General features: G+C 33.9%; 1 protein-coding gene across 1 annotated transcript in view; it reads left to right on the forward strand.

The window, feature by feature from the left end:
* The window catches only part of CCDC91 (coiled-coil domain containing 91), a 75,360-nt gene that overhangs the window by 29,034 nt on the left and 27,360 nt on the right, over window positions 1-18,966 (forward strand). Inside the window, exons 5-7 of the mRNA XM_010080327.1 lie at window positions 26-94; window positions 1,871-2,047; window positions 12,865-12,978. Of these exons, the coding sequence (XP_010078629.1) occupies window positions 26-94; window positions 1,871-2,047; window positions 12,865-12,978 (360 nt within the window). The remainder of the gene's footprint in view (window positions 1-25; window positions 95-1,870; window positions 2,048-12,864; window positions 12,979-18,966) is intronic.

Raw genomic sequence — 18,966 nt, forward strand, 5'->3', positions numbered from 1 at the left:
GTTTAATTTTTCATAACACTTACAGGAAGTGCTTGACAAGTGTTTGGATGAAGAAAGACAAAGAAGTAAGGAGGCTGTGGCAGCTGCTGCAAAGGTACCTCTTGTTAAGAAGTAGGCATGCAATGTGGATTCCGTATGTGTCATTACAAATGCCAAGTTCAGCAACTCATTCTTATTTCATAACTAAATTTGTCAAACTCTCTGTTCTCATCTGTGTTTAAAATAAGATAGCGGATATGTTCATGATTTATAGAACTATATTCTATGTCTTAGTACAGAAAGTCTATGTAACGTTGTCTAAAAGTCTATGTATCTCTGTCTAAGATAGTCTCTACATTAGTTTATGACAAGAAGTCACAGTATTCCAGTTCATTTGTTGGGATTACATAAATATCTGTTTTTGTGGTCTTTCAGTTAACAACATTGATATATCTTGATTTGGAGAGCTAGGTAGCAGGGTCAACTGATGATCTTAATAAGACGATTAGCACTGGTCATTTTCAATGAGGACAGAACTAGTTTATAAATCATGTAAAAATCTGGACATTTTTAAAGGTTTTCAATTATTTTGTTAAATTGATATTTGACTAAAGGGGAGTATTCACTTTTTAAAATACAATTTCTTCTGTCTATTTCATTATTAAGTGCATTAGGGTTAGTACAGTAATTTTGTAAATGTTAAGCTATCTTTCATTGCTAATACTGATGTAGAATCCAGTACAAAAGTTCAATTGCATGTAATAATCTGGGAAAACTAGTGATGTATGTTACCTAGCACAGCTGGTTAGGCGACATTATTTCTTGTATCTCTTCATAGGTAGTATATGCACACTAGCTGAGTGTTATTGACTATTGAAGAACATTCAATAACAAATGAACCATCTGTTACATGGTTGTCATCTAGGGGGAAATATGTATATAATAAAATTTCTCAATTTAATAGGGCATTTTTTATTTTACATTTTATTATATTTTATAAATGTCTAAATAAAAAATCAAGTCCAAATGAAATGCAAGAAACAACTTTATTTGTAAGTGTAGGTCTTTGAGGAACACAGTATATTTTGCCATTTATAACTTCACTTGACCAGTTCCATAATCGCCACCAAATGGCATTGAAATGACCTGTAAGCTTATTAAAATTGGGGGGTGTGTGGGTGTGGTTTGTCAGCCTGTGTTTGTTTATTTTGAACTTCAGCCTGCCATTATTTATTTGTAGATATCATGCAATGGTGGTCTTGCTTATTAATATATTTTTGTGCCTGAGCATGTGTAGAGCTGTCGTTGTTACTTCAAATTCTGCGTGTGTCTTCTGATGATTTCATGTAATGGTTGAATATAAACACTGGAAAAAAAAATGATGAAACTACTTCTTAAACATTGCATAGGTCAGGAGCTTTGGGAGGGAAGACATATTTGTTTTAAGTATGTATTGGCTACTTTGCTACAGAAAGCGCTCAGACTGTTTTTGAAATTTAGATACTTGTAGGTAAGAGCAGGAATATCTCATATATGGGAAAATCAGGCAGTGTAGGGAGGCCCATGATGTACTTAATCTTATGTGGTTTCTGGTTTTTTGTGTTGGCATTGGGCAAACTAGTTATTATATGTTGTGTTTTCATAAATAGGAATTTAAGATCCTTGCTTGTAACTTTCTTTTTCTTTCTGTAACTACAAAGTCATTGTCCAGTGGTAGTACCTGATTGGTAAATGTATATTATAAATTTATATAAATATAAGCTCATAGTTCAGAAGTGAAAATATTCACGTCCCATGTCTTGTCAGCTCATAGATCTCATTGGAAGAAGTAATATATATGAGTTAGGCACCCATGTTTTGGTCATTTATTTGTGCTTGATTTATTTCAAAGGTTGAAAAAGAAGTAGTGCGGGAGGCTGTTCTGAAAGCAGTCGAGGAGGAGAGGAGAAATATGGAGAAGATTCATGTAGAAGAAAGAAAAATGTGGGAATCAGAACGTGATAGACATAAAGAGAATATTGCCCAGGCTGTTTGGGAAGCCATGCAAGAGCAAAGGAAGCATAATCAAGTTAGTATATTTTACCTTTCCATGGAACTATTTTGCGTATTTTTTTTTTTCCTTTGAATGTCTTCGTAATATTGTGGTAGATTTTCTTGTGATATCTATCATTCATCACTGCACCTAGTGGATCTGTGCAATGCACAGTGATCTTGTTAGTTTATTTTCATCTAGAATGTGTGTATGGACAGAAGTTGGCACATACAGAACAAAATTCCTGTGACCTTTTCAGATACGTATATTGAAATAAGGTGAATCATGCCCTGCAAGTGCCTGGTTTTGTCCACTGACTTCAAAAGGAGCCCAAGATGACTAGCTCAGATACGGCATTTATGGTGCAGACAGTTTAGGTGACTTTTTTTTGTATGACCTATGGAAGAGAAAATATGTTACATTTGTTCTTTATTCTGCTGGAATTCCATTATGTCTCTTAGTAAAAAGATACTTTTCTAAGACAAAAAATAGAATACGTACAAAATAAAGAGAGGGTTATAAAAATTGGGAACGTAATAGAGAGGTGTTTCTATAAGGATAATTGCACATCACTTAACACAAATTGAGAGAGGAACATTCCCAACATTGCTTTTACAAATTGTAAGAATTACATGCATGAAGTCAGCCAGGGTTCTATATTTATGGATTTGGGGAGCATATAGAATGTCCCAGGGATGGAAGAATGGCGTATTAAGTTAAGATTGTAGCTCAGGGTAGGTTTACCTTCCCTGTGGAGTGTACAGCAAGAGTTTCTTATTGTTGTTGATATTGCCTTTGAAGTTGTCACAAGACATGATGATATTAGAAGTTTAATAGTGGTGGATGTATTTTTTAAGACAAAGTCTTGAATATACTGAGATGTCAGTGCTTTTCTGAGGAAGAGATTCAGGCCTTTCAAAAGGACGAGTTGTATCTAGTGGGTATACTTGTAATGGTGAGTAGCACTGAGGTATTGGAGAGTGTTATGATGAGTTCTCTTGTAAATATCTTGTTCTTGGTTAGTTAATTCCATCTTTTTTAATACTGAGTAGCTGTGACGACTTTGATAGTAACAGGAATAATTTATGTTATGCAGTTATAATATATGATGATTTCTCATTTGTGTTAGATTCATTTTTCAAATATCTAATCTATTTTCATTTTTTTTCAGTTAAGAAAAATGCAGATTTTCATTTTTTTAATCACATGTGCTAGAAGAACCTTGTAGAACTTGTTATATGAGAAAAGAATTGGAAAAAATCCTTAAAGTATGCTTGTTAACATTTCTTTATTCAGGTAGTTTTAACATAAGAACAATAAAGCTTTGAAGATGACAGTTCTGCTGAATCAGGTGGTGAGATTTCCCTTCATCTTCTAAGTAATTTGTTTAAAAGAAAAAAAGATGAATGCTTACTGTGCAAGGATGACACTGGTATTTTTTTAGACTTTTTTGTTGTTGTTGCAGAGTGGCCAGGAAGCAGAGCCATAGTGGATGCAAATCTGGAAGCTTTATGCAGATTGCTTCTACTTGTTAGATATTCATGCTTGACAAAACTGTGTCCTAAAAAAGACTTGTCCTCAGTCAGATAGATGTTGAGTCTGCAGATAAGGAGATGCTAATTCCATATAAGATTTATTTTATTAATTTAACATTTTCAGAGAAAAATCTGGGGAGTTTGGGACAGTTTAATAAATAACTCATGATTAATGTGAAATATTTTGTTACCTAATACAAAACATCAGAGTAAAGATAAACTTACAGTGAAAGCAGGAACTAAGACATACTGAGTTAACGTTTTGGCCTGATGGAAGAACCTTGGCATACCCCCTTCTCCTTTTTTATAAGAAACTAAAGGATTAAAGTAACATGAATATTGCATTGTTTTTTCATGAAAGCTTTGTCTGTTCTGGTGACTTGGTGTCTTTACTTAGAGGCATCAGATTTTTAATTAGGTTGAAGATATTATTCTTTGAAGCCTTATAATTCTGAAGGGATAAATGAGATATATCACATCACCAAGAAAATACTAAAAGTTTTTCTAGAGCACTGTCTCAAGAAGCTGTATGGTTATTAGAAGTCCGAAAGACTTTCCTTTTGGTTGAGACTGGCAGCATCTTCAGGTTTTATACATGTGTTATCCAGGTGCTTAGGGCTTTTATAAAAGAGGTCTTTTTTTTTTTTTTTTTTTTTCATTCAAAAGAGGATTCTTAGTTTTTAGGAGGGTGGGCTTGCATTTTAAATCAGGGAGAATAAGCTCTCTCTGAAAGAAATGAGTAGTCTTTTGATTAAAGATAATATCCATTTGCACAGTAACCTCATGATCCTTTTACAACACACTGAAAAGTCATTATAGATGAAGAACTCATATATTCAGCAGGCTAGATGTAGCCTGGCGTGTCTTTTTTTTTTTTTTCCGATTTTTTTTTTGGATTTTTGATACATTTTATGGTGTTCTTTACCAGTGGCAACTTCCTTGCGAAGACAGTTTAGTATGTCTGGTAGTTGTCAATGTTGAGAGAAATGCTTGGTGAAATTCTTCCACTAGAATGTTTTTTTTCTAGAACACTTATTTGAATAAAGAAGTGCTTGCTCTCTAGAAAAGGAGAAACTATTATAGGTAATTGGGTGGAAATGGAAGCTTTTTCCCAAGAATTCAAAATTACAGTGAAGCTCCTGGGGTACAACTATAAACTTCAGTGGAAAAACAACAGTGATCTACCTTGCCATATTCTTTCCACTTAATTTTACTCTTTGAAAAAACTAAAATCCAAAAATTATTTGGGGATATAGGGTGATGAGATCCATACAATTTTGGGTAAAATAGAAGGATAATATATTGTATTTATAATTAGTAGACAGTGCAGAGTAGCTATAGCGGTAGCTACCTTAGGTATAAGGCTATCATGCAATAGAGGTCTCTGCATGGTAGTTGTTATCATTTTACAAATCTAAAAACTCAATTACATAAATGAGGTGAAATCAGGGGCGGGGAAGAAGTAGCAAAAGATGCTGTAGAATTTCTGCACCACAGTTTTTGTTTTAAAGAAAATTCATTAAAAGTAAAATGAAAGCTGGCAGCTGCAGGGTGAGCCCTGGAAATTTAGGTCTGTGTCACAGCTTGAAATTAATAACTCTCCTAAAGCACTTGAAGCAAAGAATCACCTTTGTAATTTCCCGAAGGCTTAAATTTAAAATACTGTGTGTAATCTACTATAGCTGACCCTAATTCTCAAGGGAAAAAGAGCCTCCGTTCATCATTGCCATAATCCACACAGCAGATACATTAGACATTCATTTCTTCTGAAGGCTGCAAATAATTAGAAAAATAAAAGCCTTTAGTTTATTAAAAGAACTACATAAATTCTGCTTCCTCTTGGACATGAGCAAAAGCACTAAGGCAAGATGATCTTACAGTGGGAAAGTATTTCAGGAAAACTGAGGCTGCAGTGTTTCGTTCCACCAAGCCACAACTGAGATATACTGAGATACACAAATAAAAAATGTTTTTGCAAGAAAAGTTAACTAAAATGATTGTGGAAAAAAATGTGACCATCCCAGTAGTCTTTGCTGAGTAAATCTGTAAGTATTTAAGACAATTGAATGTGTTCACACTCCTGATATGGTGGTGTTCTTTGCAGAACAATAAATTTGTAATTTATTATCTTGGAATGTATTAATATAATTTTACTGGCAAACATCTCAATAGTTAAAAAAATATTATTCTTCTGTACTGTATGGGCTTTAAAGTATGTTTAATGTTTTTCCATGAATGTATGAATATCAGTATATGCATTGTTTAGAAAGTAAAAGAAAAATGTCTAGAACACGTAGTGCTTAATTCTAAAAAATGAATGGCTACCTATCTGCTACATTATTAAAACTTTTTTTGGTGTTTATGCTCATTCATTTGAGGGAATGCTTCTGTTGATAGTTTTGGCAAGGCTGAATCAATTTTGTATTGAATGTCTTAAGAATTTCCACACCCAGTCGTATGTAAGTGAACAAAAAATATGTAATTGAAAACATGAAGGTGTTGGCAGTATACTTAAAGAGCTGGCTTTTGTTTCTTTTCTACTTTTACTTAACTTAACTGTTAAATTTTTGTTGAAAATTATTATTTGTCTAAATATTTTTCCTCATTGCTCTGTACTTGAGAAGTTTGGAAGAACTAATAAATGAATAAGTTTGTCTAAAGTTATTTCCCACTCTAGCTTTCAGTCAGATTTATTAGCTGTAGAGCGGCCCTTTCTTAGCCTTATAATCTGTGAAAAACACTTCCCTTTTCCTCATGGATCAAATCAATAGGTGTATAATGGATATCTTGGAGGATAGTATGAGGAAAAAGTAAAATATATGGGGGGTATACATTTGTCTTAGCTTTTTATTGTCCAGTAAGACTACTTTTGTATATATATTTCCTGACATATCTTTTTTTTTAGGTGTCAAAACTATGGGATTTTATTTATTGGCACCACAGTTTCCTTACCTTAAAAAAAATAGAGAACATTGAGTGCAAGTGGGTGCCCTTTTCCTGATTTTTAAATCTGTGAATGAATTTAATATTGTGAATCTACTTACCTGTCTGTATTTTCTGCGTTTGCTGTACAGAGTAGTTTCAGGGTTGTCCTTGCAGGATTTTTCTCCTTTGATCTCCTGTAATCTCTTTTTATCCTGTCTGTTCATCTCTTTCATACATACACTTTCTGCTGAACTACTTGTAAACATTCATTCAACGGCTGTTCCCATGACGGTGGTGCAAAAATGTGTTTCTTCTTCTGACACTTTAAGTGATGTGCTACATGGTATTCTATTCCCTACAACTTTATTATGAAATCTTAATACTGTTTGTAAGATAGAGCTGGTTTTGAATGATCTGTGCCTCCTGTAGCTTGCAGAACTTGGATCTTGTTTCTGTGTGATTCAACAGGCAAACTGGTAATTTTTGGCAAGGCAGGAGATAGGCTGGTTTGGGAATCTCTGTGTTGTGGAGAGGCAAGATAACACTGCCTCTCACTTACCTACTGTAAGCTGCCTGGCGGTAGTTTTCTGTGGTACTCCAAGATATGCTTATTTTAGCAGGATCAGGAACTATTGCCTCCCTGGGTTTAGATAGTTGCTTTATGCTTTCTGTGCAAGATTGCCACTTGACTCGTAACGAATTTGGAAGCCTAACTCAGTTTTTCTTCCGTGCCCACTTTGAGCGCTATTTCTGTCTACACTAAAAACGCTGATAAATCTCTTTGATATCACTTTATGAATGCATCACTATCACTTGAAGTTTGGGAGGTTTCTTAGTATTTCCTTTCTTCTTTCCCACTCTCCAAGTACTTTCTGGTCCCTTGAACAACAACCACGTTGCTTGTTACTCTGGACTGTATCATGGTTTTGTTTCAGATCTATTTGTAAATATAATTGTTTACATGTTGCTGGCTTGGGCATCATATCTGTAAGAGATGACATACCATATCTAACAACATAGGTACAATCTTAATCCAAGATCCCACTTTTCCTGTATTTTTATTAAAGCATCCTTTTTTTTTCTGCCCTAACAATTATAGTTTGTCCTTTAAGAGTACTGCCATAATGACACTTTCCAGACCTTTATTTTCAGCTTTCGGCTTTCCATTACTCTTTCTTTGTTAAATAGGCTATAAACTACTTTTGGTCTCATCTCTGCTTCAGAGTTTCCTTTTGTCTCCTTCTCATCATTATTCACTGTATTTATAGTATTTGTTCTAGGAGATCAACTTTTACCCATGAAACGTTCATGGTATTGACATTGCTTTCCCTTCTTTCATGATGCTTTTTTACTTGGGGCATTTCTACGTCACATATAATATTAATTTAATTTGCTTAAATACATCCTCAAAACTCTTCACATCTATGATATATAGAGCACTGGGTTCATTGCCAGTTACAGGAATACAAAATAGCATCAGTTTATCAGACTTTCTTTGTCCATTTGTTGTTTGTTTCATCTTATACATAGGTTAGAGAATCCAGTGGGGGAGACAGAGTTTGAAATAACTCAATTTATTTTGTGTTTCTGAAGTACCAAACAAGATGGCATATTTGTATTGCAATTCCAGGAGTAACTTTGTTAGACGTTGTAGGATTTTAACTGGGCTGGAGAGTGTTTATTTTTGGAAGAAAAAAAAAAGGTATTTTTTGAGCAACAAGCTTGGACTATCATAACATTGCTGTTCACGTCCAATATCTTGTGGATTCATACAAGAAGCTATTGAGTTTTTTTCTCAATATCATGATTCCTACCAAGTTAGGCTATTGATAATATAGTATGGTGTAATGTGCTGGAGAAGAACTTGCTCTTCAAAGGACACCTCCTCCAATTTCTGTTGCCTTGACCATATTGTTCAACTTTCAGTGGGAGTATTTGCTTAGATTCCTCTCAAGTGGATATCCAACCATTGCTTTCAGTTTCACTTTCTTCTTGTGGTTCCACCTTCTTGTAGAAACATTAGTGTGTCCAGTGCTTATGGAGACCATGGTGATTTCATAAGGACACAGAAAAGTGTTTTTCCTTTTAAAAAATGTTGTATAATCTTGTGTGTGTGAGGGAGCATACAACTTAGAAGCACTGAGTGGAAAGAGATCATCCTTGCCATTAGGTCAGTTTATTTTTGGTATGCTTGCACAGTCTGGAAAAGGAGTAGCCCACTGCATGCAGACTTTAACCATTTCTGACTTCAGAAGCAGTTTGTAGTAGTTTATAACCACAGACATTATAATTTGAGGGTTACTATGTTCTGAAAAACCACTAACATTGCAATCTGTGGTTGCATTTCCTAGATAAAATTAAGTACTGTCACCTGATCCTTGTGCTGAAACAAAAGAATTTTCCTGTAAAAAAATTTATGATGTAGTACTCCAGCCTCTGATCCGATATTTAAAAAAAAAAAAAAAAAAAAAAAAAAAAGAGTTGCACCTCAAGTGCAAACTCTGGAGTACTCTTCCTCAGCTTCTTACGGGACACTGGGCTTTCCCATTTTCTTGAATCTATTAAAATAACACTAAGAGCCTCAAATAATGCTGTACAATTTTTAGCTTAAGATGAAATAAGGGCCAATTTCTACCTTGGAACCAAAATTTAAATTAGGATAAAATCTTAAAGGTAGATATAGAATTACAGGAAAGATCAAGGAGATGAAGGAAAAGTAGGCACGTATGCTAACAGGATGTACATGCAGCTAAGACTTTATTATAGAATAGTAATTGGTAATATCAGAATTTAAATAATCTTCATATGAGTTGATACTTTACTTTGTGTGATTAGAAAATCTGTGTAAGACTAAAGAAAGCACAGGGATTAAAGAACTGAGAATAGCTGTTCAACATACTAGCTATTCCTGGTACCTTTTAGAATAGGTATTTGTTTTTTAAAATATTGGGATTTTGCAGTATCCACTGGTTAAAGATTATTCAGATTTTTCTAAATACTGGATGCTGGGTATATGTAGAAAAACTACCATTTATGCTGTAGAGTGAGGAGTTGAAAAACAGTGAGGGACTTGGCTGAATTCTTAAATCTTCATTTGCTGGAGTTTCCAGGGAAGCTAAGAGGACTCTTGGATCTCCTTATTATGAAACTCTTACTTAATAGGTATTATGAATGTGACAAAGGAAAAAAAAAATAAAAGTAAGCAATAAGTTAAGCCAACTTTTTTATTTAATAGTATAGAAGCAATCGGTAATCTTTTCTTCCTTGTGGTAAAACAAATAAGTGCATATGATGTTAGAAAACAACATTTTTTTTTATCAGCTTGATAGTCTTGAAATAAGTATTGATAGCAAAGAGTAAAAACTAGCATAGTTATGGCATGCTTTGCTAATTGCCTCAACAGGATGCTATACAGCTTTGCTTTCGCTTTTATCTGTAACTGTATATTCTTCAGAGAATTAATACCTGTCTTTGTTTTGGGAAGTTGCTGTTGTAAATGGGAAATAATTCTTTCCAATTTTATTTTTTCTGTTTTAATCTTTGTGTAATAAAATAGTCTTCCATAAAAGTATTGCTAGTGGTTTCTGTTTTCTTGCATTTTTTAATGGACTTGTAGAATTTAATTGTATTTTTTGGACTTTTGTTCATGAAGTGTTTAAAGTAGAATTATATCAAGGAAAGTTAACATACTTTAACTGATTGTAAGTATTTTATTGATGTAAAATTTTCTGCATATTAAGATATAGCACCTTATCAGTCCTGTAATTTGCTCTTAAAGGTTTAATGGGGTAAATGATGGAATTTTTTTCCAGTCTAATACAAGACAGTATTTTGGGACCTTTTGGCAAATTAAGCTGGCATGAGAATATAATTATGAGAACAGCCTATTTCTGTAATAAGTAACTTTGTGCTACTTTTTCTGTTAGTCTTGCTAGAGTTCTGTAGTGAAATAGACCTTTGTCTCAGGATTTTTATTGGGTAAACTGAATTAAAATAGAAAAAAATTATAATCACTTCTCACTGCTATGGTTTTCATATTTGCTGTATTCCAGAACAGTGGGGACTATATAGATGCACATTTCAAATTTGGGATTTTAGACTTTTTCTGTTATGAAGATAGCAAAAGTATAGTTTTGCAAAAGCTATTATGTTTTGTCTGAAAAGGAGTAAATAGCTAAAGTTAAGAAATAACACTTTATTTTGCAGTTGAAACACTTCCACTGGAGAGTCTTTGAAAGAAAGGGAGGGGGGGGGATGGTCTAATTCAGTGGTGGTATTCTTCATTTTGTACACTAATAGCGTATGGTAAAATGTCACTCTTGTACATACAGATGAATTATGTAACTTCATAAATATATTCTACTTCCGTAACCTTAGAATTCCACATGTTCTCCAGAGTGAATCTGTTCAATACCATTGAGTTCCTGCAAAAATACTTTCTGCAGAGAAGACAGAATTGTAAAGCACCAAGAATACATAAGTTAATATTCTGAGATACTGTATTTGAAACAGGTGGCACTGTAGGTTGACAAATGTTTCTTAAACCAGTAAACAAGGGAGTAAAATGGTTGTGATTTTATCTCACAAACATTTGTAAAGTTATGTAATTCTCCTTAGATTAGTAATTTTTCCCATATAAATAAGTATGGTGTTTTAACTGAATAATTTAAATTGAATGCTTTAGGTACTGCAACAAAGTAATTGATTTCTTCTAAGCCTGACAGTGTCTGTACAAGGCAGACTCAGTTATTTTGACAAGAGCCTGAAAGCCTGTGAATAATTAAATTATTTTTAAAAATAAACTATCCTTGATTTTTATCTTTTTTCTTACTGAAGTGGTGAAAAAGGTTTTTTTACTTTTACTTTAGGTGTACAAACTGTGTTGCTTAGTGGGCATTATTCAGATTTAATATTTAGTTTAGAATGGATGATGGATCATATCTGATCTTGAACTTTGTTTAGGTCTTGGGTCCTTCGCCAGTGGAAATCTATGGGGGGACCAAAAAAAAAAAAAAAAAAAAAAAAAAAAAAAAAAAAAAAAAAAAAAAAAAAAAAAAAAACAAAAAAAAAGAAAAAAAGAAAAAAAAACAAAACAAAGAAAAGACCAACCTTCCCCACTAGCATGAATCCAAGTTGTAAATATGTCGTAAAATGTCTGTATTACTGTGCAATCAAGCAAACCTATAGACAAATCTTTTCAGCACCTGCTAGCGAAGCAGTGTTATGTCTAATCAGCAAACTGTAATAAGAAAAAATGGTCCATATATATTTACTTTTCATTTTCAAAAAGTTTTGATTTAAAAAACCCATGTATGTGAATAAATACACTAGAAGTCCTGGTGTGTTCCTTTTTGAACCATTCTTTCCATTTTTATTTTTTTAAATTTTCCATTTTGAGTTTTGGGACAGTGACTTTGGTCCAGGAAGTTGTTTCCTGAGCTGATAACTTACACAGATTAGTTGTACTGGAGGCAAGGGAGGCGTTTTAAGAAGTGGTTCCTGGCTTTCTCTACTGTGATGCATTTCTAGTACTGAATCAGATTTGGTGGAGGGTAATGTTAACTGGGGGGATGGGGAGGGGGAAGAGCAGTATCCATTGTTACTTTTTACTGCTGTGTACAGAATATCCCTGGCAATTCCCAAGGTTGGAAAATAAATTTATTGTCATTAGGACTCTGCTTACTGTGATGTTTGAACAGCCCTTACTGAAGTCCTGAACAGCCATTCCATATGGAGAAAAGGAGGCTGAGGAATGATCTCGTTGCTCTATACAAATTCCTGAGGAGGGGAAATGGAGAAGGAGGTGCTGAGCTCTTCTTCCTGGTATCCAGTTATAGGACGCATGGGAGTGGCTCAAAGCTGCATCAGGGAAAGTTCAGACTTGACGTTAGGAAGCATTCCTTTACCGAGAGGGTGGTCAAACACTGGCTTCCCAGAGAGGTGGTGAATGCGTCAAGCCTATCAGCATTTAAGAGGCTTTTGGACAATGCCTTTAATAATTTGCTTTAACTTTTGGTGAGCCCTGAAATGGTCAAGCAGTTGGATTATGTGATCATTGTAGGTCCCTTCCAACTGGAACTAAACTCTTCTCTTCTTGGCAGCTAGTATATCCCTGCTTCTGTTGGAATGTAAACTGCCTTCCATTTCTCCTGCTCACAGGGAACATTCTGTATCTATTAACACAGCTTTAAAGTGATTCTTTCTTTAGGATCTTTAGTGATTACATATTGAATTTATGCATTTTTGTAAAGATATTCCATACATTTTAGGATAACTATAATTGAGAAAGGAGTGTGGTCGTGATAAATTTTTTGTAGGAAAGAAAGGGATGACCTGTATTACTTTTGTGAAATGCTTTTAATATTTACACTCATGTGTTTTCCTTTTGAAAAGGAAATTGTCAAGGAAGCATTAATGGAGGAGCAAAAACGAAGTGAAAAGGCAATCAAAGAAGCAGTGAGAAGGACAAGAGAGGAACTGATGGAATATATTAAAGAGCAGAAAAGGGTGAGTTACCAGTGGCTAATGGGTTTCACTTCATGCAGTGAGTTTATTAATCCTGAAACCCGTCTTAAAATGACAAGAAGACAAAGTCAGGATTTATGTCTTCAGGTTTGTCACTCCTTTTTTCACACAGTTTGTAACTGTGATGTATTTCTTCATATATATTTATAGAATTTTAAGTTCATCACAAGCCAAAAAGGAGAAAAGCAGAAATAAATACATTGGTTGAAATTTACAGTATTTCTTATTACAGTAACTTGAAAATGGGGCATAAATGCAGTGTCGAATTCAAATTGTGATCAGAGTTCAGTTCATTGAAAGCATTTCAGTATCAATAACAAATGAACTTTATTGTGCAGTTTCCATACACACAAAGGTCGTCAACTTTTACTCGCAACCCGTATTATATGACAGCCTGAAAATGTATTGGTAGTTTATTGAGCATGATTTATAGCCAGTGCACTGCTATGAAATGTTGTAATGTTCTGAAACTTGGTTTCAGGTATTCTGTTAATGCTATATACTTGTAGTTTAATGCTTGTGTAAAAACAGTAAAATGTAACTTAAAAGACAGTTTGATTCGAAAAAAAAAATTAACACTCTTCTCCACTTTATAAAAAGGGACTTTATAAAAATAAAACCAAAAAATAATTACAAAACCCTCTTTCATATGGTGGTAGCAGCCTGAGCTCAAATTCAGTTATTGCAGTATGCTCAATAAGCCGAATCACTAAGCTTGAATTTAATTGATAATGTTATCCTGAGAAGGAAGTAGAAATAGTGTGTTTGGCCTCTTCTAATTCCTGCTTTAGTGGGCTGAATAGTATTATGGGAAATGGGATTTAACTTCATAAGTTTCACTCTACTACTAGTTAAGATTAGTATTGGATGAGCTCTCTTTCGTTATACTGTGTGTGGAGAAGTTTACATTTAGAAGTGTGGGTCTTATTGGCAAAGACATTTAAAGAGGCATCCAGGGAAAACATGTTCCATAAGGATGTTTGGGCTTGTTTATACATGAAGTTGGGCAGTTATGAAGGATAAGCTGTGGAGAAATTGAAAATAGGTCTACTGTTAAAATAGCTTATATCATAAATATATTGGTCAGTAGGACCACTAGTGCGGATCATCTAGTCCATGTAATGCAGACTCCTCGCTGTTGACAGCTAGATCACACCATTTTGAATTGACAGGAATTTCCTGCAGGCATTTCAATAGCAACTCATCTGTCCTTCAGCTTCATCAGGAATGAAGACTTCCATTTTTGTTCCACCTATGCACACATTTGCAGCTCATTGCCATTATTCCGTTATCTGACTACTGTTAATCTGTCTTGTCCTTGTGAAGTTTTCACAAATCAATGAAACAATTAAAATATCATCTTCAAAGAAGCAAAGTCCTCTTTGGTTTGTCTAGTAGGAGCATCTTTTCCATTCATTCCATAGAGTTCTTGAATATTGAAGTATTTCAGTCAACTTTTTTCCCTTATTGTTCAATTAGCACATATTTCTGTTCATTTAAAAAAAAAAATATGTAAGGACAGCTAGCTTTTTCTGGCATAAGATTTATGAAGTCTGCCTGTATTTAAGTTGAGAGTGGAAAGTTTTTTTACCTCCAAATCATTTGGCATAATATCTTTTATATGATTACATAAGAGGCAGAGTAAATGGACCTTGATCAAAACCCATGCACCTGTCAGAGTAATAAGTATACTTTATGGACTATACTAAAAAGTAGCAGCTTGTGAAAGGAACTTCTAGAAAGAACTCGGGGAAAATGCCTCGCTTTCCTGGCTGAGATTCAGTGATGGTTTATTTTAATTTGAGTGACAGGGGGAGTCCCAGTTACACACTTGCAGAGGTAGCATGCACTGTGTGCGTTTCATCATTGTTTTGAATTAATAAGTTTGTAGAATCCTGCAGACCATGGGACATGGGCACCATAGTGTTTGTACTTAGTTAGCAGTGGTAAAGTGCTCCAGGAAAAAGACTCATAAACAGATTCTTATCCAGCTTATTTTATAATAGTACAAAATACATTTCATCCCTCATGGTAAATGTAGTATTATACCAATTTTCAGAGTAGCTTGTAACTTGCTTAGTCATTTATTCCATTAAAGCTTTCTTTTAGTAAAAATATGATAGTTGTGGTATCAGTTTAAGAAAATCAACCGAGTATTTAGCCAGTTACGTATTTGCTGCAAATATTTAAAAAAAAAAAAAAAAAATTCATCAGCATTTACAGTTGTACTTCAATTCTTAGAAGAATTTCTAGAATGGTTCATAAAAGTTGGATCTGGCAACTCCACAAGTTTTACAGGACAGTATAAATGTAGTCCAGCATCATACTGTACTATATATAATAGTAAATACTTACTTAGAGTTAGAAAGAATTCATTGTGAATGAGTCTTTTTAAAAATAGATTGATATGATAAATATTTGTAGAAAACATTTATGTCAACATAACATATACATTGAAATTAAACCTTAGCAATCTCCTGTTGCAGTTCCAAAACTGACTTCAGTTTTATTCTAACTATGCTGGTGCTAAAATAGTGGTTACTTTTGAGAGCCATGATGCTACGCGATTTAAGTGTTCAGAGACTTACCAGCCACAAATCCAGCATGTCAGCGACCTATGTACAGTTTAACAGTCACTCAGTATAGGGGACATATGCATGAGATTATTTGAATTGGTAGAAAGTTACTTAGCAAAAAGCAAAGAATTTATGTTCCTTTGTGCTTACACAGCATTTTTCAACCTTTTATTTTTTTAATAGATTGGTAATCTTTCAATGGGTGTTCATTAGAGCTGAGGAAACTAAATCTCCTGCCTTTGATAAATTCATATCTATATAATTTAATGTCATATGCATAAATTTTTTCAATACCTGGGGTGTTTGTAGATCCATCATATTTAAAAGCCTTTCACAGATAACTCCGAGTTAAACTAAGTAGTTTTACACATAATATGTTTGACATTGTTACCCACAAATTAGTGACATGCAGTGTCACTGAAACAAAAATTGATTTATAGCCTCTTTATTCATATTTTCTCATGTGCAAAGAAGCAGACTTCAATGCTTTTTTTTTAATACTAAAAATGAGAGGTTGGTAAGATTACAATTGAGGGGGAAATGGAAAGTAATGCAATATCATCATGCTAAAATGCCCAACGTAAGACAAGAACAAATGTAATTTGCTCTGTGTTGAAGCCAAACAAAGTCACTAAAGCTAGTGGAGAATTTGTTGGCAATTCTTCACTTTTGATTAAAGGACAATGCAAGCTAAAACAAAAAAATTAAACTGTGATGGGAATGTGTATTTTCACATAATAAATGAAAGAGGGGCAGTGCAGTGTTGCTATGCCTTTTTCATACTTCAAATATAATCTCAAGTTTTTAAAGATATATCGCACTATGTTGGCAACAGTTCAACTTATGTACTGCAATCTTAGTTTTATTTTTTTCTGTTCTGTATTAAATGACAAATTTTATACTAGAAAAATGTTTTCTATGTTACCACAGGTAACATCTTAAGAATCTGTCTATCTAAGAGGTGAAGGAAATTTCAGTCAGGAATTTGACTCTATTTCATAATTATTTCATAACCACCACTATTCCGAAGCATGCTTCAGAATTACAGTAGAATAAGACTGTCACATATATTCAAAGGCAACTTCCATAGCTATCAAATTTGTACAGGTTTATATAAACATTCATAACACATTGAAGAACACTTCTGAGTCAAATTTGAATACACTTGCTACAACTATTATCCAGACTTGCTTTCTCCTGCAAAGGTACATCCACATCATGTCCAGAAAGTTATTTATATTAATTGCCTGAAGATTTTTTTTAAACTAATTTGCAGATAGAAAGCAAGAAAAGTAACTTAATAAAACAATTTTTAAATAATTCAGAAAGTCTGAAAAGATTGAATTCAGTGAATTTCAGTCTATTCAATGTTTTCAAGTGAAATAGTTGAGATCTTCAATGCCAGCAGCTAGTAAGTGGGAATTTTTTTTTTTTTCAATATTAGTCAGATAGTCACACAACATTTTGTGTTTCTAGCAGGTGAAATGGCGCATGGATCCAACTGCATTCCAGCAGTAAAACATAATGGGAAGTAAATATTTCCATATGAATTACAGAATAGAGTAGAATATTTCAGTTGGAAGGGACCTACAATGATCGTATAGTCCAACTGTCTACACATTCATTTACTAGATTCAGTGAGGCTTTATATGCCATAACTGCATATAGAAGAAAGAAGAAGATTGGGATTTAGTATATTAGTAATATATATACTTAATTAGCTTCTGCGTATTTTTTGTTTTTCTTTCCTGTGGGTTGCATATACTAGTATCATTAAACTTATCATGAGACAAAGGTCTGCTGTACAGTAGCTAGGGAAGAAACTCATGCTGTATTCCCCTGCAATAAATATGAAAGAAAAGCAAATTACCTGTTACCGTTTGGTCTAGTTGTCCAAATAGATTGTCCAATAGAAAATATCCTTGTAGACCTGATTCTGCAAAAAATGTGTTTGCATATTTTATTTTATGCACTGCAATTCATCCCTTTTACTTCAGATGGCATGAACTGTAAAATTTTAGCATAAAAATTATTTCAGTGTCAGACAAAATCTAGAAGTGGTCCCACACTCAATTCACTGCTACATATTTGGTGTTTAAATTGATACTTTCAGTTCAAGTCTCAAACTACGAATGTAAACTAGGTGAGTTCCAGGAAAAGACCAGTTATTTTTTTTTTATGCAAGTATGTTACACTTAAATTTATTAATTCTAAGGAGTGTGTCACACTTTGAGATTGACAACTGAAATGCAAACAGGCTTCATTTTTCTGGCAGTATTGTGTATTTAAAAACCATGCAAAATAAGGCCATTCAGTTTTTTCTCACAATTGGAAAGTACCAGATCAGTGCAGTAAGAAAAGCTATAGTAAAACTGTTGCCAGTGTAAGGCTACTTTGTTATCTTTTGTTTTTTTGGTTTTTGGTTTTTAGGTTTGGTTTTTTGTTTTTTGTTTTGTTTGGGTTTTTTTTTTTTTTGCTACACATTCCTGAGGATTAGTAAACTTAAAATCTCATGGGGGAGTGGAGGAAGAGTAGGAAATATTAAGTTTAATTTTTAAGGTCAAATCAAACCATCTTTATTCTGACAGGTGTAAAGTATACCTTCTGAAACAGTCCAACCTACTGCATCTCAAAATTTGAAAGAGAACTTGAAGTTTCTATCCCACTCTCTCATTAGCCTTTCATCAGTGAGAACTGAAGCAAGAATGCATAGCTTAGCCATACAGCACAAAAATTGCCTCAGCAGTTTAGTAATTATTGTCTAAAATATGGTATTTCACAAGTCCAGGGTTTGCTTAAAAAACATGCAGTGATGGTTGTGGGGGTTCTGTTAATTCTGTGTCAGATTCTCTGATTTTGCACATTGGCTACTGAAAGCACTTTTTTTTATAACTAGTTTTTCTGGAGTAGGAAGGTTAAAAGACTGGAATGGACTTTTTGGGTTATCAAACCAATCTCTCACCACTATATGTAATTTATTTCCCAAGTGAGAAGTGTCTGTCATTTTGAATCACTTATAGTAATCCTCTTCCAATTTATGGCGTGAGCTGTATTAGGAATCAGTCAGCCCATAAATTTGCGACTCAAATGGGGATACTGTAAGGGCAAGGATGGTCCTTGGCAGCATGGGACTTTTTTGTCCTAAAGTCTTTTCTAGCCCACTCCTTCTGGTCACAAGGTCAACCACTTCTCCCTTACGCTTCTTTACTGCTTCCTTCAGTAGAGGGTCATTGAGTCCTAGCGGTGCAGTTATTACTTTCCCAATAGTTGGTATTTCTGTCTATAGGATATATCTGTAAAAGTATTGGGAGACAAAATAAAACAGTAGTAACAATTTTGAGTTAGTTCTGCGTTCAGACAGAGCAACTAAAATGTGGTCACGAAGTTGAGAGGT

Source organism: Pterocles gutturalis, unplaced genomic scaffold, assembly GCF_000699245.1.
Source record: "Pterocles gutturalis isolate BGI_N339 unplaced genomic scaffold, ASM69924v1 scaffold10519, whole genome shotgun sequence".
In the NCBI taxonomy this organism is placed as follows: Eukaryota; Metazoa; Chordata; class Aves; order Pterocliformes; family Pteroclidae; genus Pterocles; species Pterocles gutturalis.